The sequence below is a fragment of the Gobius niger genome (assembly GCF_951799975.1).
Source record: "Gobius niger genome assembly, chromosome: 7".
In the NCBI taxonomy this organism is placed as follows: Eukaryota; Metazoa; Chordata; class Actinopteri; order Gobiiformes; family Gobiidae; genus Gobius; species Gobius niger.
Genome location: NC_136858.1, coordinates 20,529,424 through 20,553,285, shown reverse-complemented (window position 1 = coordinate 20,553,285; position 23,862 = coordinate 20,529,424). Strand labels below are relative to the sequence as shown.

At 40.9% G+C, this 23,862-nt stretch overlaps 1 protein-coding gene across 3 annotated transcripts in view; it reads right to left on the bottom strand.

The window, feature by feature from the left end:
* Positions 1 to 23,862, bottom strand: part of LOC306965935 (inactive phospholipase D5-like) — a 60,542-nt gene that overhangs the window by 34,369 nt on the left and 2,311 nt on the right. The window contains exon 1 of one of the 3 annotated variants that reach the window (XM_079560542.1): positions 22,779 to 23,155. The exons of 1 other annotated variant lie outside the window; for it this stretch is intronic. In XM_079560542.1, the coding sequence (XP_079416668.1) occupies positions 22,779 to 22,937 (159 nt within the window). In that variant the 5' untranslated portion in view covers positions 22,938 to 23,155. Of the gene's footprint in view, positions 1 to 16,211; positions 16,561 to 22,778; positions 23,156 to 23,862 lie in introns of those variants that run through there. One more of the 3 variants, XM_079560543.1, reaches the window with a different exon arrangement.

The following is a 23,862-nucleotide window of genomic DNA, read 5'->3' as shown; positions in this document are numbered from 1 at the left end:
TTTCTTCAGGAGATTAGCGCCAGTCAATGCTCACTCCTTGTACATTACAGACGTTCAATGGGATTTCAACCAAAAGCTCAGAAATGCTTTGCACAAAGAGTGATTCAGTAACTTATCTATAATGTTTTACTGTATTTGTATATATCTGTATATGTTAATCTCTGCACTCTGCGACAATTTCCCAACTTTTGGTGGTGGTGGTGATAATACAGTAAATGTCCATTAGCAGTTGAAACTGAAACGAACATCATTCAGGGCTCAAAAATAGAAGCTCAGAAATCTTCACAGCCATAAAAAGAATACATATTGAATGAGACGGGCCGCATGTCCGGTTTTCACAGTGCGGCTCGGGCTGAAATTGAGGTCTCATTTTAGAAAAGGAGAAACAAGCTGATGACAGTTGCATGTCCTTCTACATTGTGTGGTGAGTTGTGAGGTGACCGAGACAGTTAGACCTGATGAATGGTTCCTCTATGGCAGTCAGAGCGACGAGAACAACTGTACTTACATGCTGCTGTGGGTAAGAGTGATCTGTCTGTACACAGATCAAACATTACAGTAGAGCAACAAACTGTGACATTGCCTTCAAACTAAATATGAGAGAAATAATATTTTAGGGATTGCAAGGTGACAGGGCTTCTGCAGTCTCAAATCAAAGTCTTCTCCTTCACACTGACAACTTTTAAAGTGCATTTCACAGGTTATATTTAAAAATGTCCATGATTTAAAGTTTTCCATGATTTGATTGTTACCTCCTTAGAGGACATTGACACAGGATGTGACATAAAAGGAGGTGACACATCCCTTAAAGCAGTACTAAGTAACTCGTGCACCCAAGAGTCCATAAGTGCCACTGCAGGCGTAGTAGCATGTTACGTTTTTTTACTCATTAATTGTCCGTGAGAGCAAATACTACGCTGACAGAAAAGACAAAGGGAGAGAGGGATATTGTACATCCAATTACACAATGGGGGTAAACTTGGCTGTAAATACTGTTTATTTGACGCTATCCCACAGTTAGCTTTGCCCGTTAGCCTGTTAGCTTCTTTTTCGTTATTCCATAAGTGTGTTTTGGTGACTCCTACAGGAAAGTTGCAATTGTGGTTTTCTGGACAGAAACACCAGGGGGAGATGAAAAACCCCCCAATCATCCCATTAACACTTGTATTACCCCCAGATGGACGACGAAAATGATTTATTAAGGTAAACAAGTTACTTAGTTCTGCTTTAATCGTGCAACCATACTGTACAAAAAGGTCACTCCTTGTAATTGGAAATCTCCCTCTTCATATATCGCTCATATTTTAGAGGTTTGCACAATATGAGTAAAAATTGCAATTTTTGATAACTGAATAAATGTAACGCGATTACTGCACTAATTTTAAGGAACCATTTTGACAACTAAACTGTTTTGCTAATTTGTTTTCATCTAATTGTCTCAAAACAAGACTAAAACAGAATTAAATCATTAATAAAACTAATCTTATGATTTATTGAAGTTAAATGTGTAAAAATGAGCAAGTCTGTGAATCAATGATAACTTGGCAGTACATTGTTCAGGTCCATATAAATTTGAACATTTCCCAGCTTTTGCCATAAAGTTGCCACTTCACTGGTGTAAAACTATGATTAATATATTCTCCACATTAAACCACATACTTTCAAAAAAGAGCATGCCTGGAAATCTGAGAGCCTATAGGAACAACTGTGTGAGTGATTACAGTATCTAAGAGCCAAGGCAAATCACCGTTTGAAGGTCAGTCACCTGCAGTAAATTCTGTTTGCTGTACCTCCTTATAGTTTTCTCTCAACCTTTCACATGACCTTATAAGAACTGTTTATCAAAGTAAAGGTCATACTCCAATCACTGAGGACAGCGACCAGCGCGGCTTTGGCGTTGACCTCAGTGTGGTGATGGAGGCTGGGGAGCGCTGTTTGAAAGTGCTTGCGTGCGTGTGCCTGACAGCTCCGGATAGATAGACGCCCCCAAACTGACAGCTGGGGAATGATTAATGAAAAAGGGGCCAAAGCATGACAATATGATGAATTTAGGTGCATATCGACTTAGTTAAAATAAATGAAATGCCAACGCTGATGTGCGGCTGTTCTTGTGAAAGCCGAGCGTGCCAAGTTTCAGTCAGTGAAAATGACAGTGTTTGTGGCATTTTCTCTTTTCAAATGTGTGTTTGTCCATAATGACTTTAATCAAGGCAGCACAGATGATAAAAGCTATGATGGTATGTGCATTCTCGGTCTCAGAGGTTGGGCAAAAGAGAAAATATTGACACACTCAGCAGTGTCTTGCCTAAAGTTACAATGGTTGTACCACTAATCAATAAGCCCGGCGCTCTACCACCTCAGCCACTGTCACCAGCAAGGAGGAACCTATTGTGCTGGTCCTAAACTAGTAAAAAGTAGAAAAAAAAAGTAATGTTCCACAACTATTGCCAAACTGCACGAGAATTGTCAGCTGGCTTTAAGTTTCTGAGTAACATTTTGAACATTGTCTTTCAATTATACTTGTGATTAAAGACTAAAGTCTGGAAGTCTAAGTGGCCATACCGCCTTTGCTCTGCCCAATCCCGTCAGACCTTGGAAGCTAAGCAGGAAAGGGCCTGGCAGGACTTGGATGGGAGACCGTTTGGGAACACCAGGAAGCGAATGTAGTGTGTGAGTGAGTGAGTGGTGGTGGTTGGACGGGCCGATGGCGCAGACTGGTTGCCTTGCTTCCGTCAGTCTACCAGGGCAGCTGTGGCTACAATAGTAGCTTACCACCACCGAGTATGGAGTGAACGATAGTGCAATGTAAAGCGTCTTTGAGTGTCCATAAAAGCGCTATTGCATTATTATTGTTATTATTTTACAAATTTTATCAAATGTGCATAATCGACCACCTGGTCTTGCATTTTGATGTAAAGTAGAAATATATATACACTGCTCACAAAAACTTAGGGCACACTCAAAAAACACATCCTAGATGTCAATCAATTAGATTTTTCGGATGAAAATCTTTATTCATAGTGTAGGGCAATGTGTTGAGAACAAAATAACATAAGAATGATAAATGGAAATCAAATTCTCAGCCCCTGGAGGTCTGGATCCAAAATTATAGTCAAAATCAAAGTGACGAATCAGGTCACTGGTTGATCCAAATTCTGTAGAAATTCCTCAAAACGAGTCTGTATCATCCTCAGTAGTGTGTGTGGCCTCCACGTGCCTGAATGCACTCCCTACAACACCTGGGCATGCTCCTGATGAGACCACGGATGTCCTCCTCAGGGATCTCCTCCCAGACCTGGATTAGAGCATCAGTCAGCTCCTGGACAGTCTGTGGTGCGACGTGGCGTTGATGGATGGACCGAGACATGATGTCCCAGATGTGCTCTGTTGGATTTAAGTCTGGGGAACGGGCAGGCCAGTCCAGAACATCGATACCTTCATCATGCAGGAACTGCTGACACACTCTTGCCACATGTGGCCTGGCATTATCAGGCATCAGAAGGAACCCAGGGCCCACAGCACCAGCATATGGTCTTACAATAGGTCTGAGGATCTCATCCCGGTCCCCAATGCCAGTCAGGGAACCTCTGGCTAGCACATGGAGGGCTGTGCGGCCCTCCAATGAAATGCCTCCCCAGACCATCACTGACCCACCACCAAACCGGTCATGCTGGATGATGTTGCAGCTGCAGAACGTTCTCCAGGGCGTCTCCAGACTCTGTCACGTCTGTCACATGTGCTCAGGGTGAACCTGCTCTCATCCGTGAAGAGCGCAGGGCACCATTGGCCAATCTGCCAATCGCTGTGTTCTCGGGCAAATGCCAATCGGGCTGCACGGTGTTGGGCAGTAAGCACCGGCCCAACTTGTGGACGTCGGGCCCTCATACCACCCTCATGGAGTCGGTTTCTGACCGTTTGAGGACCAACATGCACATTTGTGGCCCTCTGGAGGTCATTTTGTAGGGCTCGGGCAGTGCTTCTCCTGTTTCTGTTTCACAAATGAGCAGATAGCGGTCCTGCTGCTGGGTTGTTGACCTTAGTCGGCCCCCCCCAGGTCTCCTGGTGTACTGGCCTGTCTCCTGGTATCTCCTCCATGCTCTGGACACTGCGCTGGGAGACACAGCAAACCTTCTTGCCACAGCACGAATGGACGTGCCATTTTGGATGAGCATCACTCCCTGAGCAACTTCTGTGGGTTGTAGATGCTCCTCATGATACCTCTAGTGGTGAAAACACTGGACAAATGCAAAAGTGTTCCAAAAATACGGTACAAAGGATGAAGACAGTGAAATGGTCTGTGGTCTCCACCTGCAAAACCATTCCTCTTTTGGAGTGATCTTGCTAATTGCCTCTCATTTCCACCTGTTGTCTGTTTAATTTCCACAACACCAAGAGAAATTGATTCGCAATAAGCGTGGCTTCCTAACTGGACAGTCTGATATCCCAGAAATTTGATTGACTTGGAGTTACATTGTGTTTTTTGAGTAGTGTATATATATACTAATGCTGTATAATTTTTTGTAAAATCCCTCCTTTCCGGATCTCATCAACTAATCAGAGTATAGTAGCCTCCCGCGTTGACCAATGAGACAAGCTTTCCCTGTGAACCAGCCTGTCAGGTCCAATCAGGAGGGAGGGGGAGGAGCTTTATCATTTAAAATCTGTCTGAAAATTCTGTTCCTGCTCTCTTCATTTTGCAAGCTAAGAAGGAGGAATTTGATTGCTTGCTTCTTTCACTTTTTTTCTCCTCACTTTGCAAACTTATAGACTATCCCTTTAAAGCAAAACAAAGCAACTCATGCCCCTAGAGGCCATAAGCGCCACTAAAGGTGTCGTTTTTACTCATTAATAGTCCGTGAGAGTAAATACTGTGGTGACAGAAAAGACAAAGGTAGAGAGGGATATTGTACATCCAATTACACAATGGAGATCATTTTTTCACTCAAACTTGGCTGTAAATACTGTTTAAGTGGTGCTAGCCCACAGTTAGCGTTGCCCGTTAGCCTGTTAGCTTCTTCTTCGTGATTCCATTAGTGTGTATTGGGGCCTCCAACCTGGAGGCAGTGAAGTTGCAATAGTGGTGGAGACACCAAAGGGAGATGAAAGACCCGCCAATCAACCCATTAACACTTGTATTACCCCCAGAGGGACTACGGAAAGGATTAATTAAGGTAAACAAGTTACTTAGTACTGCTTTAAATACGCTGAATTTATCATGTAAACTATTACCTTGACATTTCTTTTTCAGACTGTTATTATCAGATGCTTTTAACAGTTTTCCCTTTAACCCTCCCACATTTATTAAGCATCTGTGCCCATTGATCCCAGCAGCATCTATTGGATCAATACGTTAATTATAGTCCCATTAAAATGACACGCAACACCAGGCAACCATGACCGGGCAGAGGCCTCCCCTGAGCCATTATAATAGAACAACTACTACACTACATTCAAACGTATAGAAAAAAACAGGCTTTGCACATCAAATGCTTGGGGCAGGTGTGACAAAGGGGCAACCCAACACGCAGATATAGCTTTATTCACACACCAGCCTTTAAAAGTACAAAGGAAGTCACAAATACTGTCTGTGGATTGTGGAGGGATTGTGGACCGTGAAATAGCTGACCCTTGGTTTCCTTTTTGACCCCTCTCTGCTGCCCTCTCTTCCTGTTTTTAATTAGTTTACATTTTCCCACGAACCGACAAGATCAGAGCCAAAGAAGCTGACAATGCAAAACGTAAAGAGAGAAAACTTTAAAACATCTTTTGTCATTTAAAAGTTAATTTGCGTGTTCAGCCAAACCACGTCTTCACATTATCATCTTCCTCTGGTCTATTGTTCCCTATAGAGCCACCGACGCAGATTTGATGGCTTGAGAGCACAATGAGGCATTGTATAGCCGAGATTAGTATGCCCACCACAGTGTCTTCATTCTGCTTTTTTTTTATTCCAACAACATCTGATGACCTTTTTCTTTTTGTTGGCCCCCGCTTCCTGGGACTCATTTCCTGTCACCCCCAGTGCAGCCATAAAAAACAAGTTGGGTTTGTGGCTAAAATGCTTTTTCAACAAAACACTAAACTGCTGCCAAAACAAGTTCTATTAAAGAAAGACAAAAAAAAGAAAGCTATGTAGTAGGTTGAATGTTAGTCAAATCGATTGAATTTCAAGTTTAGTTAGATAATGGTTAATTGGTGAAACTTCTTTGGTTAACTTCTGGTTGAACTAAAACCCACAGCCTTTGTTGGTTAGAAAATGCAATATTGATCTAAAACAACTGGAACAAAATAGCCAGTATTTCTCTATCTAAAATAAGCCCCCTCCTCTTACTTCCTTTGGCTGTATTGAAGCTGATGACGAGTGTTTTCACTTTGCGATGAGAGGAGAAGTGATCGAGAGGTGAGAAAAGCATTTCCTGGATCCAAAGATTACTTGAACGCTAGCGGCTCGAAACAGCTGTGTTTTTGATGAACAACATGGTAAAAAGCTCCCTTTAACACCCCCTTTAAGAGATATCGTAGTGCAGGTGTTGGCGCTCAAACACAGAAACATGCAAGTTTATTCTACAACTCGTTTAATCGGTGACCCTTTGTAATGCTCTGAGTGAGGCAGATTTAACCAATCATAGCCAAGCATCAGGAGAATAGCTTCCTCTTAAACGAGATGTAAAAAATACCATGTATGAACTGTAATAAAATTGTCTAGGTGATAAGTGAAATTATTCTCCACAACACACCCATGCCTATACATAATGCAGTATATTTTTTCCTTGCCTCAATCTTCTAAATGTCACATTCAGTTTTCCATGCAGTTTGCTCTAATTTCTTTTAATCCACTAGCGCAACCAATATTTACTGCACATTCATTTTCTCCTCCATTTAATCCGCTGTGTATTGCAAACTGCTCTGACGACAAAACTACTGACCTGTAAATCAAATCAACTCATTTTCTGCCTCTTTCACTTTCCAAACAACACGGCGCAGCTAAAAATACTGTATTAATATCCCTTTTACAATAAGCTCCTGCTGTTGCGGCGATACATAAGAAGCCAGCTTTGCAGCACTTCAGCCGACACAGTCTTGTTCTCATCTTACTCCAAAGTGTTAGTGCACGTCGCATGTATTTTTGCACCACACTTCCCACCTCTGGTCCCAAAGGCCAAACAGATCCGATAGTTTCTTCCTGGTCACTGTCTGCATGTGCTGCTGTGTTTGAATCAGCAGATTCAATTACACTTGCCCAGTTGGATGTGTGGCGACTGGAGACCCGCACGTCGTCAGTTAAGCGCACACGCAACCTGGCAGCCGCTGAGAAGCTAGAGTATTTCATTAATTTTGTGCCTTGATCCTTGGACGCGCTGCCGGCCATTACCAACCATACCACAGAACAAAGAGGACCCACACACAGACAGAAGGGAGACTACTGTGATTGATTCAAGGTTCAAATGTCTTGCCTTTAAGGGGAGACGCTGCAACTCTTTTGTCAAGTTTTGGCCAGTTTGTTCCCTCAGATATAGGCTAATTAACACAAGCATTTCATCAACTTTCCTCCATTGATTTAAATGGGAATTTCAATGTCTATTATCCCTGATGGTTTTGTAATCTTATTTCAAGTTTTTTGTTGAAGATTTGTTGAGCTTTTTAATCCACAATTGCTAAATGAAGCCTTGGCGTTAATTCAATCCGGTTGACTCATTTCAGCATCACCTACCTCGAGCTAATGATCGCTTCCCAGAGGGCCACACCTCAGCCTCAGCCATCAGCGTAAGAGCCGCACCTCCATAGCAGCCAATCATCGCTCCCTCGGTCCCGCTTTTAAGCCCTAGCAATCATGGTTCGTTCGCTTCCCAGCTGCGTTGCGACCCACCTCTGCCCCGTCTCCACACGTTCTGCCCACGGCTTCTACCTGCTGCATATTTCACGGGTCTCCTATACTACCATCAGTGTCCAGGCTCCGAGGAAGACATCCCTAACTCCAAGCTGTTCATCCATACTAACTTTCATACACACACCGATGTCTACCGCCGGGGTCTGATCGGCAAAACTAATATACATGTCAGTAAATCTTCCTAATCACTGCTTTTGTCTGTTTGAGTCTATCCAGGTTGAATTGATGATATAGCTAGTAATATAGTTCAAAAGGTGCAGATAAAGCCTGTTAAAGTGCATTTCAGTCATGTAATAAATCATAAAAACATCCGCAGAGACTGTCACAAGTGGAGAGAACTTTTTTGCTTAGACTCAAAGGCAGGTCTTCTTTTTTATAGCCAAATAAAGTGATCACCTTGAGGACAGAGAGATGAACTGCGTTCCCAAAGGAGATTCAGCTATAAATCGGCCCTCAGCTGAGTTGATGCAGTGCTGCACTGTGCTCAGTTTTGAAAGATTTGTGTGATGTGAACTTTACTCTGCAAAGTTCTAAAAGAAAAAACAAGCACACATCTAACATTACTCACAATTAACGAAGCTGACAAATAAGCAGTCAAATAGATTAAGCTGCAAGTATGGCAGAAGTGAAAAAGGACGACACACACAACCCGGTCACGGAAATGCATCAACTTCACTATTCATTCTTTAGCAACAAGGCAGGTTCTCAGCCAGTGCTACCGTAAACCTGTGGCCCATGATATGATTACATGGCATACAACCCCTGTCTCGATAGAGAAAATGTCAAAGAATAATGTTTGATGGTCTTTGAAATTATTAAAAACATTACTCTACCGCTGTAGTCTATAGGAGTATGTAGAGCTGTGGCTCAGTGATTGCTTTAAAGCAGTACTAAGTAATTCTTGCCCCTAGAGGCCATAAGTGCAACTGCAGGTGTTGTAGCAAGTTACGATTTTTTAACTTATTAACTGTCTTGGAGAGCAAATACTACGCTGACAGGAAAGGCGAAGGGAGAGAGGGATATTGTACATCCAATTATACAATGGAAATATTTTTTTTCACCCAAACTTGGCTGTAAATACTGTTTAAAGTGACATTAGCCCGCAGTTAGCTTTGCCCGCTAGCATGTTAGCTTCTTCTTCGTGATTCCATTACTGTGTATTGCTTGCTCCGGACCGGTGGCAGTCAAGTTGCAAACATAGTTTTTTGGCCAGAGACACCAGGGGGAGATGAAAGACCCCCCAATCATCCCATAAACACTTGTATTACCCCCACAGGGACTACGAGAAGGATTTATTAAGGTAAACATGTTACTTAGTACTGCTTTAATACAGCTCTAATACTCTCTTAGCAGAGCATTGCCATCAGAGGCGGGTAGTACTCAGTTACACTTACGCAAGTAGGGCATGTTACTCGTACAGTACAATTGTACTTCTAAAAGTAGTTTTACCATATGGCCCATTTAAAGGTCCTATACCATGCAAAATCGACTTTTTAGAGCTTTTAGCCATGTTGTTATGCTATTTCCTTATCAAAAACACCCCCAGAGTGGTTTGTGGCTTCATTCAGCTCTCAGTAATCCTCCTGAATCCTGCTCTCTGAGCAGCTGCGCCGCCCTCTCCTGATGAACGACTGAGTGTTCAGTTGGGACGTCACAGCGAAACGGAAGTGCTCGACGTCTGTAATGTAATGTCTTACAGCCTGATTTTAATTTATAAAATAGCTTTTTCATTATTTCTGTCGTAAGAGAGAAACAAAGAAAAAAAAGGATGTGCCCGAGGTGCTTCCAGGTCAGCTGAGGCCAAAACAAACGCACCCTTGAGTGTCTGAACAGACGTCATGTTTGCGCTGCAGCTGTGAAGATGGAGCTCGTTGTCACCTGTTCTGGACACACCTGTTCTTTATTCTTATCTAATGATCATGTCACGGAGAAAAAGAAGCGCGTTTGGCTACGAGGACGGGAGTTTATTCAACCTTTTTCAAGAAGAGGCCACTCTCTCAGAAGCTGTTTTTTTCTCCTGGATTCAGCGACTATCAGCAAAAGGGTGTTTTTCTGTGACTGTCACTGATGGATGTTTGGTGAACCTTCGCCTGAATCAAAGTGGATTAACTTTTATAACCAACGCGAGTCCCATAATGTAAACAGCGATGGACCAGAGCGGTGAGTCAGTCCAAACGCGGGTTAGCATATTAGCTTGTGTGTTAGCCATTTATGAAGCTGTGTTGCAGATGTCAACTCCGTATAACTGCATCGTGAAGTAACTTCACTTATTGCTGTTTATTTATATTACGGTAAAGTTGTATGTGCGGAGAGAGGGGGCGGAGTTAACTGAATCAAAGCGTTGTGTCTTCCGGGTTCGAAAAATACCTCCAGAAAACACTTATATTTATCACAAAAATGAGTGCTCCATAGTGGTAGAGGTACAATATATCAAATAAATGTCTATACCTAACTTTGGAATGGCTAAAATAGCATGATATAGATCCTTTAAACTTTTACTTGAGTCATACTACTGTATAAAGAAAAAGTTACTCATTCCATGGTGAATACATCTTTAAGTTTTATTCAAATGCATCATGTTGACACATTTTTGTAGGTACTCAGTACTCACAGTACTCAATAAGCAATAAGCATTTTCCCCAGGGACTCTTAATAATTATTTTGTTTACTGCTTTTTACTCATTGAGTAGCTTCTCTACCCACCTCTGATTGCCATCACATTACTGCTCATGATGCAAGTTTTGTACTTTGAGGAAAACACGCTGCAGCACTTCCCTGTCAGTGCCCCTGAGTACATGTCATGTCAGCCCAGGGTCGGCGGCCATCGCTCATTTTCACACACCTCTGTACTGGCGCCCGCGGTAACGAGCTGGAGCATTAATGCTTAGCGCAGGTGACAGGGTTTATGTCAGGACAGGGACTTCATCACACAGTAAAACCACTGAGTCTAGACTTTTCAACTTCACCTCCCACAGCCTGCCAGATGTGGTCATTAAAATGGCCTTCATGACTTTTATGTTGGCTATTAATCATCCATTGTTCAGTAGCTGATGCATAATTAGGCGGAACAGGTGCAGTGTAAAAAGCCAACTGTTGCTTTTGTTTAATTAGCTCCAACATTGTGATGCGAGGAAAAAATGCTTTATCAAAAGTCTATGAATCAAGCTCCAAAACATAAAATCTTCACACTATCTCCCTTTAAGTTGTTGAATATGAAAATATTTGCCACATGAGTCAAATATTTTCATATTCAGGGAAACAGATTCAACCAGGGACTATTTTTCTCTTCAACCAAAAACATGCACATAAGGATAATCTTTCAGGTAAGTCTCACCAAAACCCCTCTAAAAATACAGAAGCTCAGGATACGTAAAGTTCAGAAGAGATTGCTCTGAATATGTTGCCGGATGCTCATCAAGTCTAGAAAAGAACTCGACAAAACTAAAATTAACCCCACTTGGCATGGCATTCTACAAAGCCTGTAGGTTCACACATCACACTACAAACCTTTTCCAATTCAAATCCTCGATAATTAAGTCCCACAATGTCCTACAGTCTTCTCTACTATTCCAGCTTTATCACAGGTAACATCACATCTTGTTTTTTTCAAATTGCCTCCTATTGTTGCTCTTAATTGCTTCTCTCCAGCACCTCTTGCAAATCCATGCAGATGAATCAGTGAGGGGCACAGATTGAATCACCTCTCGTCTCTTTTTTATGTAATGCACAGAGTATGTTATTGTAAAACAGAAATTGTCTGAGGCAAAACGAATAATAACTAGGCACCAGTTGCACTAAAACATCCAGGGTGCTCAGTTTTTAACTCCAAAATACATAACATCCATCTATCAGCATCACTGAGATACTGTATGAAAATTTACCAGGGCATTATCAAGCTCAAATCAAATGATGTCCCGCATTTTTGTTTAGAATGATTGATGAAGGCATTACTTTAACCATTGCGCAGTTAATCAAAGGAATTGAGATGACAGTGAATGACTAATACACTCTCGACTATCTCCTTCTGGCTGATGGACTTATATAAGAGTGCACTGGGGAACACTCGTCATGTATATGCTGATTTTAACTTTAAATTTTGTTTCACCTCTAAATAATATAAACACCCATCTCCTATAGCAGCAACAGAGGTTCTTAAAAAGCAAGGAAATGTTTAGCACAATGCAAAACTAGACATTATGATTTCTTTAAAGGCATGCAGTCTTGTTTTGCTTTCACTTGTTGTTAAGCCTTTTGTAAGTATTGTTTTAAAATGTCAGCAGCTCATCCTCCTACCTAATTTTCTTAACATCCAAAATCTTCACAGGAAAGAGTGTAAAAGCACTAGTTCACAATGGATACAAATTCTTTATAATTTGATGCATAGACCTTTTTCCACATCAAGCAACAAATGTCTGACTAGAAAAAAACAATGTGTACAGTGCCTTTAATGTTTGGTTACAAACATTACATAAAACATGAACAAAAACTGACAGAGAAAATGTCCAGGCGGGAGGTTAATGTGCAGTTGTTGCAAATGAGGCGGCTATCCCAATCAATCAGCTGTCTAACTTTATTCATTTTCAGTAACATAATGGATTTGGCAAACTTTTAGTCAATAATTGCCTTTTCCCCTTAATGAAAGCAACATATACATTATGCACGGTTTACAGGATCTGAAATCAATGGTATCTTTCCATGGTGTTAGCATTTTAGGTAACACTGGCGCAAAGAGAGAGAACCAAAAACAGCTTCATGATAGGAAAAAAAAGGGATATTCACTAACTGTCTTAAATATAGCAACATTTTACAAAACCATTTAAATATGGTATGTCTCATGATTTTTTTTTCCTGTAAATGATGTCAAAACAGGACTAATCAAAATACAAAATCAGGTCCAAAATGAGGCTGGAAATCAATTGGGAAATAATGACAAAACTAGGGCTGTGTTCACAAATTGCAATAACAATAGAACCTAGAACCAAAGAAAAATAAATATGGTCATATTTTGGTCACAGGCTTTTGAATCACCAATACTCAATACACTGTAGTCAATGAGTCTTTTTAGGTTTTGGATAATATTTGAAATCCAACTCTTTCCATGTCCACGCAGTGTTTGCACGATCAACAGGTCTCCTTAAAACGTGTCTTACTCATTGTTAGTCATTATTTAAATGTGATGATTAATCCCATTTGTCTATCAAAATCCATCTGCCAAAACACAATCTGGAGCGCTATTTGTTTTCTCCAATACATAATACATTTTACTGCTCTCACTAGACTAGCGCATCTGTGATCGCATTCAGCAACAACCTGAGCCTGCCCAGTGTGTGACTAACTCGGCACACTCAGAGCGCGAGCTTTCAGACTCGTCAATAAAAAAAAAGAGAGGATTAATCTGTTACTGTTACACTGTGTACTGTACTTGAGCTCTTGAGCGAAAGACCCACTCCTAGCCCAATCGCATATTAACACTCCTCTCCATCCTCTTCCATATTTATCTGATCGCAAGCACACACAGGGACTTTCTTCAGCCCTCTTTGAAGTATGAGTTGTCAGCGGTTGCCTAAGTCTAAGACCGACAAAACATATACATCCCTCGCTGGCTTAGGTTGGTTGCATTTCCCATTATAATCAGATGAATTTGCAGTTTGCACTCGATCTGTCTCCGTGAAAGTGCAATTACAGTGAATGATGCTTGATGCGGATTTTGTGAGGCTGTTTCTAGTTTAAGGCTCTGCATTTGACAATAACCTTCATATGGGATAAAATGAGTGTGATAGAAGATGTTAGTAGATGTTAGTAGATGTTCTAGATTAGGAGTCTCAATGCACCTCTAGTTGCTAGCTTCAAAATCTAAAACAGTTATGTATATACAAAAATCCACTTCACATCAGTTTTCTCCAACAAAATATATACAGTGGGAGGAAAAAGTGAGTACACCGTGGAATTTCTTACATTTCTGCCTAAAAAATGTGGTCTGATCTTTAATAAAATCGTAAACAGTGTTTGCTTAAACTAATACCACCCAAACATTTACATTTTATCACATTTTTTATTGGCCATAACATGTAAACATTCACAGGACAGGGAGTAAAAAGTAAGTGAACCCAGGAATCTCGCTGAACTGCAACAGTTTTGTAAAGAGAAATGGTCCAAGAGTGCTGTTCCATTTTTCCTACATACTGTACATGATGTTGTGTGTTCCTCCGAAACTATTCAGGATGAATCTTGGACCATTCCTCTTTACAAAACTGTTGCAGTTAAGTGAGATTCAGGCGGTGTACTCACTTAATCTTCCCTCTCCTGTGAATGTTTACATGTTATGGACAATAAAAATATGATGAAATGTAAATGTTTGGGTGGTATTAGTTTAAGCAGACACTGTTTACTCATTCCTCTGATTTTTATAAAGATCAGACCATTTTAGGCAAAACCGCTAAAACATTTCAAGCAACAATCAAGTAACAATCACATAAGTGTATAAACCAATTATACACTTTATTCAAAAGAAAATACTTTAGTAGTAGTAGAAAGTTCTATAAATGGGAAGCATAGAAGGCAAATGAGGCGTCAACATACACTATGGGTGCTATGGGACATACCAGCAGACAGGGGACAGAAGGAAACATAGATCAGAATCAGAATAGGTTTTATTGCCATTGTTAGTGAACAGGTTCCCAAACTAGGAATTTTCTTTGCTGCAAACGTGCAACATTAAACATTTAACATAAAGCTAAAAAGCTATAAAAGACACTTAGGATCTCGTCCACAAACAGATTATGGGCCTGCTGAAAAAATTTGAGGCACCGGAAGCCCCTAAGCCGATATATTTACATGACATGACACAAAAAAAAAAAAAAACGCCTTTTCTCCATGGTGTTAGAATCTAGCTGAGAGATGACTTTTGTACTGTTCTGTTTCTTTTATGTTGTTTGTCTTGAACAGCACTTTGGTCGATTATGTTGTTTTTTAAAAGTGCTCCATAAACATAGTTGGATTGGGAAACCTTTTTATAGTATGAGTACGTCTGTCTCACATTTCCCATGTCATCAATGTTCGTCCTTGCATCTGCCCCGGTGCCTTTATCAAAGCAAGAGTTATGTTGCCATGGATACTATTTCAGGTGTTTTGGGTTCTGTTTCCACAAGCACCAGAGTCTGTTGGCTCTTCACACACATCCCGGCGTGAGTGAGCAGAATTACAAAAGCAACACTTTATTGAGGTTCTCTGACATTTAAAGAAAAAAACAATTCAGAATGGATTGGAGGCTGACATTGCAGTCTTATTCTTCTTTACACCCAGACAGTAGAGCAGCCAAATGTCTGGGCGCAGAAGGGTCCAACTTGGCCATGCACGTCTGTGTGCAGTCAGCCTAAAAGACTAATGGGAGGCGGAGGGAGAATGAGACAGAGATTGAGAGAAATAATCCCAGAGAGCCAGAGGGAACTAAAACAGCAGAGAAGGTGGAATAAAGTCTCAGGTGGACTGTGACACTGAACAACATCACACAACAGACATGTGTGTGGTTTGGCCCAAAGACGCAGTATGAGGTTGGATTTTCTAAAACTTAAACTTTGTATATGAAATCAAAATGAATACATGCTGAGAAACAGACTGAAAGAGTGAAAATGGATGAAGCTAGAACTGATGATTTAGTATTGTATCCATAAAAAAAAAATTCAATTTCTGAATTCAATTTGCTTAACATTTTCTATGTGTAAGCCCTATGCTATCCCTATTGAAAACACATGAAAAAATTAGGATTGGTTTTGATAATTTTCCAGTTATGTTAGACATTATACAGTACAGATACAAAATAAATAAATACACATTATATATACTATACTATACTGACGCTCTGGCACTATTCATAAGAGATCCAAAGTTATGAGGGAATTTCACTGCAGATGGGGATGTCAAAGATTTCACTAATCTCTCAAACTACTTCTTATAGTTGAGCGAAACGTTACATCATCTTTTCTTTTCATCTCCGCTACATCCAAGCACATGCAGACAGTCAATAAGAGAGAGGCACTTGGGTGTGAATCGGCGGCAGCAGCAGTAGTCGGAGAACAGCCTGAACACCTGACACCTTTCAGAAGCACATTATCACTTCAACGCTGATCGGGAACAAGACAGTACTCCACAGCCTGACCACAAGTACACACCAGGACACTTCTCCCCGGCATCGCACCGCTCATCATTCCAAGTAACACAAGTCGCAGCATTAATTAAACCACACATGTTCTTGGCAAATCGCCCAGTCGGCTTCTTAATCACACAACTGGCAAGGCGCGCCGCATACTCTGTGGGAGCGTCTTACCTTCATGATGCGTCCCTCGTTTGGCTGTCCACTCTGAGACACATGTGCTTACGCTGGGGCGTGCAGTCCGGTCGGCTGAGCTCTGCCTTCTTCCTCCCTGCTGCTCAGAGCCAGAGGGAGGGAAAGTGTGCCGCTCTCCGCAGTCTCGCTGTCTGAAGTGTTTGGATCGGCTCCACGTTGAATGAACGGAAAGCCGGAGCCAAGATGTAGGAGTGATGCTGTGCGGGACTGGGCTACACTGTAGGTATCTCTACACTGAATAAAAGGTAATGACAAGGTGAAATTTCAGTCTGAAGAGTGCTTCTTGTGGATGAAAAGATAAATGTAAAACTAGTACAAATTATTCACCCAGAAAATTATGTGTAATTCTTATAGTCTTTAGAAAGTCTTAAGTAAAAGCCTATCTATCTATCTATCTATCTATCTATCTATCTATCTATCTATCTATCTATCTATCTATCTATCTATCTATCTATCTATCTATCTATCTATCAATCTATCAATCTATCTATCTATCTATCTATCTATCTATCTATCTATCTATCTATCTATCTATCTATGGTTATCTGGATATCTGCCTATCTATATACTTACTTTCTTCTGTGTGCCTCCAGCTTTATAAGTCCTGCCTCCTTCCATCCTCTCTCACTTGTCTCCTCATATCGTGTGTTCCACCCTTGCCCCTCCCTGCTCTCCTCTCCCTTTTTATAATAGAAAGCTCATATTACCCTCGTATACAGACAGAGAAGCAAAGGGTAAATATGCAGCATATAGATGGTGAGGGGCGATCCCATTCTTCCTGGTTTACACAAGGCTGTAATTATAGAATGCATTACACACGGCTAATTATTGCCGGGGCCATTGTTTGAAACGCTGATACAGAGCGCCCCTGCACTTTTAACAAGCTCCTACTGTACAGTCATAGATCATATATAGTCAGTGATGTATTGTGTAGCACTGGGCCCATTGATCTATTTTTCTTTCTTTCTTTTTTTGCATTTATGGTCAGCACATTTACTATACACACGCGTATATAAAAGTGCACACACTGACAATTGGGTTGTTTCCACTGCACTGGCACTCAGATTCCTATCCCAAAGATATGGGGCACTGCGAAAAAAAAAAACGGCTCATCCTGCAACTGTAATAACTGAGAGTGAATTTAGGCACTACTCCCACTACTCCTTAATTTTTTCCTGTCTTTTGCACATTAGTATGCAGCGGTGGTGCCGTAGAGAAGTAGAAAAAGAGGTAGTAAATCTTTAAAGTCAGTCTGCCCTGCAGCACTGTACCGATGCGCCGGATCCAACAGAGAGTGCTGTTGCATGAAAACAGGTGGAGATACAAAGCCACGTGCCTTCTGAGGGGTACAGTGAGTAGAATCATTAACGTAGAAAATGTACTTCACAACAGCAGCGCGGACACAGCTGGTCTTTGAAAGGGGTTATCATGTGGACATTCAGGTTGTTGCTTATTCATTATGTATTATTTTTATGTATTGTTTTATGACTGCTGCAGTGCTGGCTATAAAGGCCTATAAACACAATAAAATATAGCCTGCAAGCAGTGCTCCCATATAAGGGCCAATGGGCAACTAAGACGGTTAATGGTTTCAAAATGTCCACTTTATATAGCTCTATAAGGCCCTAAAGAAGGCAGCAAGTAAATCATACATTGTTAGACTTAGGAATGCACAGTAATAGTGAGATAGAGTAAAGTACACCAACTATTGCAGCGCGTCTATCAATTCCCTCTAATGTAATTTATAATTGGGTTCTGTATTGAACAAACGTGGCAGTCTCACTTGAGTTCAATGGTTATTAGATCAATCAGCTCATACATGGACCATGTAAAAGCAAACTTGAAACAACAATTCCAAATGCTCGAACCAAGTAATAGTTATTGTCCACAAAAGTCCTGAATTGGGTCAGATCCTGTGTGAGAACTATAGGCCATGTCCCACTGAAGCCTCCTGAACAAAGACTGGAGTGACTTAAATGACAAAGCGACTCCCTGATGTCAAGTCACATTTTCAAACATTATCCTCAAAAGTAAACTGCAACAGTGGCGGAGGATATTGTGACCACAGACTAAGGAGATTAGAAGACCGATGACAACACGCTCAATTTAGTAGAACATTTTCTGTGAGAGGCAAACTTCATACACTGAATACTAGTGATGCTTAAACATGTCATTGTTGGAGGTACATGTAGCACGTGTACTGCAGCATGACTAAACACATTCGGAGTCTTGTCTTAAACAACACCAGCTCCGTCTGCTTTAAAGAGCTCACCAAAGCCTCAGTGGGTTTTGCTGTCAGAGGGTGACAGACTGGGAAGTGGCTCCCCTTACAAACAAGACCAGCTGTTCCATGTCATTTTACCCCAAACTCTGCACCAGATGGAGATTTGCTTCAGCAAATGCTCATGTGGCTGGAACCATTTCACCAGTCCATCTGAGAGAGTGGAGACAGGATTCTGACTGTAATTACAGCGAGAGAGCAGATGCACTCATCACTGACAAACACTCACACAACATTTACAAAAGAGCCCCCACTACGGTGATGAACTGCAATTTACAAACAGGACAATTGACTGAAAACATGGTATTTGACATCCAAACAACTTCAAACAGCACAGACCCCCAAAGGATAAGCATTACAGTTCCTACCAGAATCCTGTACTGACCCCTAGTGGCTGAAGTACGTGTGGACATAATCTGTCCACTGCTCTACATTCTTACTTCAGCTGTTTGTTGTTGACTCAGCAAATAGCGAAAGGATGCATATATTGTGGTAAACACCCACATCTTTTATCTCCTAGGTACTTTTTCATGCATAAAACCTGCCAACCCTGCTCTTCGGATCATATACTAAAGAATATATATATATCATGAAACCTTTGAAAAAAAATCTAAATCCGTCATCACAACTATAATGAAAACAGTATCAGACATTAGATACCAAGTTTTGATTCCTAGTGAGTCCTGAAGCAGCACCAAAGAAAAAGGAAGAGTAATTGTATTTTACAGAATAAATGAACATTGTCTCTCTGTTTTATGGTTCGAGATAACGAATGAAGTACAGGGAAGTATGTTGCGGTACAGTAGCATAAACCCAATTTTTTATGGTACCCAGCCCTACCCAAAGAAGTTTTGAGGGTATTGGTATTTCTGAAACAATAAACTAGCTCCCTCTTCTGGAGAAACAGTCTAAATGCAATGTTTAGGCCCTTATTTACTTCTTTTTTTTTTTTTTAATATAATTTTGTTTTAGTTGGATGGAACATAGTGTATTGAATTATTTAATGAAATATTGCAGTAAGATAGTTTTAGCAATATTTAAGTTTGATTATTCTTATTTACTGCCATTTTCTAGTTTAGTATTTTTCAAGTATTTCAATCTTGTAAAAAACTAACATTTAAATTTAAGGCAACTGGAGAAACAGATTTAATGCATTTGGAAATAACACAGTACCAAATAATCCCACATGCCCTCATTACTGTTAACAAGATAAGTTTGAGTGAAGCTAACTTGAAAATCAAGCTGGTCAGTGAATTTTGGAGTTTGTGCTGATGCTGCAAAATAAGTGACACAGTGATACACACTTCACCTTGTAATGGACACCGTTAGGAAAAGAAAAGTTTAATTAATGCCAGGGCCTGTAGCAGAAGCTGCGCTGGTGCCAGGCTGTCAGCAGGCAACAGCACCCCGGGCGTCACTTTAATGGATAGCACTTATCGAGCACAGGCATCAGACTAAATAGATAGTGAGCTTAGGGCCAATGACATCCGTTTACTTGTGTGTCTGGCTTCTCTGACATTTACAGAGGGTTACCATATGAAAGGATGCGTCATTCTTTGTAAAAGCTTTTTAACTGTATTCAAACAACAGAAATCCATCCAATGCTGGAACAGTGGCACACTATGTTTCATTATGCAAGCTCATTCTCCTCTGCTGTCGTTTATCCAGCACAGACAGGTATCTCACCTACTGCTTCTGCTGAAACGTGTCAAATTAACTAATCACACTCTTTGTAAAATTTCACTGCTCACGGCAAACAGCGGACAGAAGAAGTAAATGGGGACTTTGTTCTCTCGCTGGCGTAACAACAACAGCTTATTTGTGCTGGAAACACACATACGCCAAGTTGGATGAGGAGTGATTAACAACATGCAGATTCTCACAGAAGGCAGTGAAGAACAGCTCCTGTACAGAGTGTATCACTGATGTGCACGAGTCCATTTCTGCATTGTGGGATCAATAAAGTCCTATCTTATCTGATGATCCTGTGCACTTTGGTCGACAGTGGCACAGATGATGGAGCGGGTCATCACACGATCAGAAGGTCGGGTGTGCAGGTATACTGTCATTGAGTCTTTGCAAGACACCTTGCCCAAACTTGTTACTTGCTGTAAAGCGCTTTGAATGCATAATGTAGGTGGAAGAGCGCTATATACTTGTATGTCGTGTCAGCTACCGAGCGGCATGGCAGCACAGCTGGAAGGTCCCAGGTTCGATTCCCACCTGGACGGGGCCTTTCTGTGTGGAGCTTGCATGTTCTCCCCTTGTCTGTGCAGGTTTCCTCCAGGTACTCCGGTTTCCCCACCACTAAAAACATGTACGATAGGTCTGGATGAATGAGAGTCTGTTGAGTGTGAGTGTGGGATAACGGAAGCAAATTAGCCCAAGGCTACAATGCGGCATGGCATGTTTACATGCATGAGTCATTGCCATGCACTGTCCCAACCAAATAGACTATAAGTTGACCCCATTTACGTCCATCATTTCTGGTAACCTTGAATAAAAAATAGAAATAACTTGGTAACTTGGTAACCCCTATATTTTGGACTGCTTGCTGCATTCAGGGTCACTCATTTTCCCAATTGTGAAGAAATCTGTTTTTCATGGACAAAGGCAACAAATAACAAGAGCATATTTCAGCCAATTTTTTTTTATCATTATTGATTTTCAAAAAAAGTAACCCAATAGTACATTTTAAACCTGCAGGAGTTTGTGGGAAAACTGCAGGCTGTAATTAGTGCAATATCAAACCAGACCCAAGTCTATACATCACATCAGTACTGTCCTCTCTAAAAATCGAAAACCCTGGGCGCCATAATAGGCTGTGGATGGTATGGTAGGAACTCAACAAACTTACACATAAGCTAATTCAAATATTTATTGTTAACCTGAACTAAATCAGTTTAAAAATAATACTGTTACAAACAATATCTTCTCCAGTAACTATAGCATTCAAAGAATACTCTTGCCTCAAGTCATGCCATGCGTGAAATGCTGATTCATCAGTCTCATTGGTTCAGCAGCAGACAGCTCCCAGGCCACGGCACTGTGCGTCTGCAGCATCAAATATTCAGCACACAACAGTTCCTTCTCTTTCTCTCATGCCTAATCTCTTTTCTCTACAAGCACTGGTTTGAATTCAGATTAGCCTCCCGAGCACCTTTGCAATGACCGTGTCTGTAGAGAAAGACAGTTTGTCAAGCTCCTTGAGATAAATAAAAGTTCATACTAACAGTGTCATACTGTCAAATACAGTGAAAATCAACAGAAGACGTTTTCCTTCAAGTCTATTCCTTACCATAAGCTCATCCAGCAAGATCACAGCCGATTGTTCCACTTTTTGTTGATGATTTGGATTTTATCACAATACCCTGGCTAGTCAATTTGGGCAATTTTAATTATAATATTTATGGTTGAGAAACTTAGTAACTCGTAGTAAATGAATACAAACATCGATGTTAACCATTTTACTGTTCAATTCTGACTCCTGCTCAAATTTGAAGGGGCTAGATGCAAGTTTGTCATTTTATGCTCACTACTGCCACCTCAGGTCTTATGCGCAACTGCAGCTTCTATATGACGCTCGTGCATGACGGCACTTGGGAACCGAATTAACACCTTTTTGAGTGAGTGCAGGATTTTAGAGGCAGTTGTGGTGAACAGGTCTGAGCTCATTTTACACATTAGGACATGGCTGGAACATGTAGGGGGAGGAAAATACATAATTTTAACATTTTTAAACTCTGTATAGTCCCTTTAAGTAAATTAATTCCAGGTCATCCCACTTTTATTAACAAGCAATGCATGACTGGTTTTAACAAAGTACATACCAGCACTTTGCAACATACTTTCTCTGGTCAAAAACAATAAAAGATCCACATTTAATATTAATTTGAAACTTTTCGAGGGGTGAACTTTAACAAAATAGATATAAATAATTCCACAATACAAGATTACACAAATGGCACAAAGAGACACGCCACAGTGCACACTATTTGATACAAGAACAAGAACTGAAGTCCGCTGAGAGAAATAAAGATATGAAAACGTATTGATCCAATGCCACATCAGGTCCAAATCAGAAGAGTGAGTAAAACAAGTAAAACTGTAAAACACATTTTACTGCTATAAAATAAATGACAATCCCAGCATTCACCTCTTTGGTTAGTGAAACATCAGAACAGATACAAAGATAAAGCACACGCACTAACTGCTCATGCACACTTGACTCTCCTGTTTGCCACACTGTGCTGTGTCACACTTACATGTTCCAGTTTGTCCCTCCTGCGCAGCCACACGCTGGCGGAGTAGTCCTGCTGCTGCACTGCTGAGATGATGGAGCTGACGGCTACAGGGGTCCCAAATCCTAACCCCTGAACCCCGGGGGCCAGAGCTATTTGAGCGCGGGACACACGCACCTCCATCTGGGAGCAGTCCAAGACCACTGGATTATCAATCTTTGTTGATCCTCTCAGTGAAACAAAGTTCTTGTTGGAACACAAAATTGGTTGTGCTTCTTACTTTTTACGGCCATTACAGACAGAACATTTTGGTTACCGAGCGTCTAAAATCTGAATGTTCTTTTATCTGAGCTGGAATTAACCCAAACAAAAAGATGCATTGCCTTTAAATCATTTTGTTCAAATCCAAAAGACATGCATTTTTCAATTAAACGTAACATCATAAATAATTGTTAATTTTTCTTCACCTCTCTTAACAGATGTCCTGAAGCTAAAAGAAATCCTCCATCAGACAATCTTCAGACCGCTGTAGATGTTGAAAAAAACAGATCGAATCTTCATTAAAGCTCATGACCAACTCATGTAAGCGCTTTAAATCTGATATTAGATCCGATCTCTCAAACAAGGGAGACCACTGACTGTGACCAGGACTTCCTCACTCAGGCTTCCCCAGTGTGTGCGTGTGTGTGGCACTAAGGGGAGGTGAGGCTGGAGATGGGAGGAGAGAGAAAGATGTAGAAGGAGAGAGAGCTGATGCAGCGCTGAGGAGGGAAGACCCCGTTTAAAACGCACACTGTTGAGCGACTGGACTAACTCTAAAATAAGCTTTGAAAGCTACACATAACTTTGCATGGAACAGGAGCAGATTTAATGCACTCATGTACAGCAGAGAGGCTTTATGGGCCACTGGGCACACGGCCAACTGAATAAGATAAAACCTTTTATCCATCAAGAAAAAATGTGTGCATAGAATAATAATTGAACAGTGTAATACAAGTTAAAGAAAAAGCATTTGGACTGATGCAAGCCACATATTTCATTTTAATTGCATTTTTAATTTAAACTTGAATTAAAAGTGAATTGTTTAGTGTCTAAAGACTGATGTTTC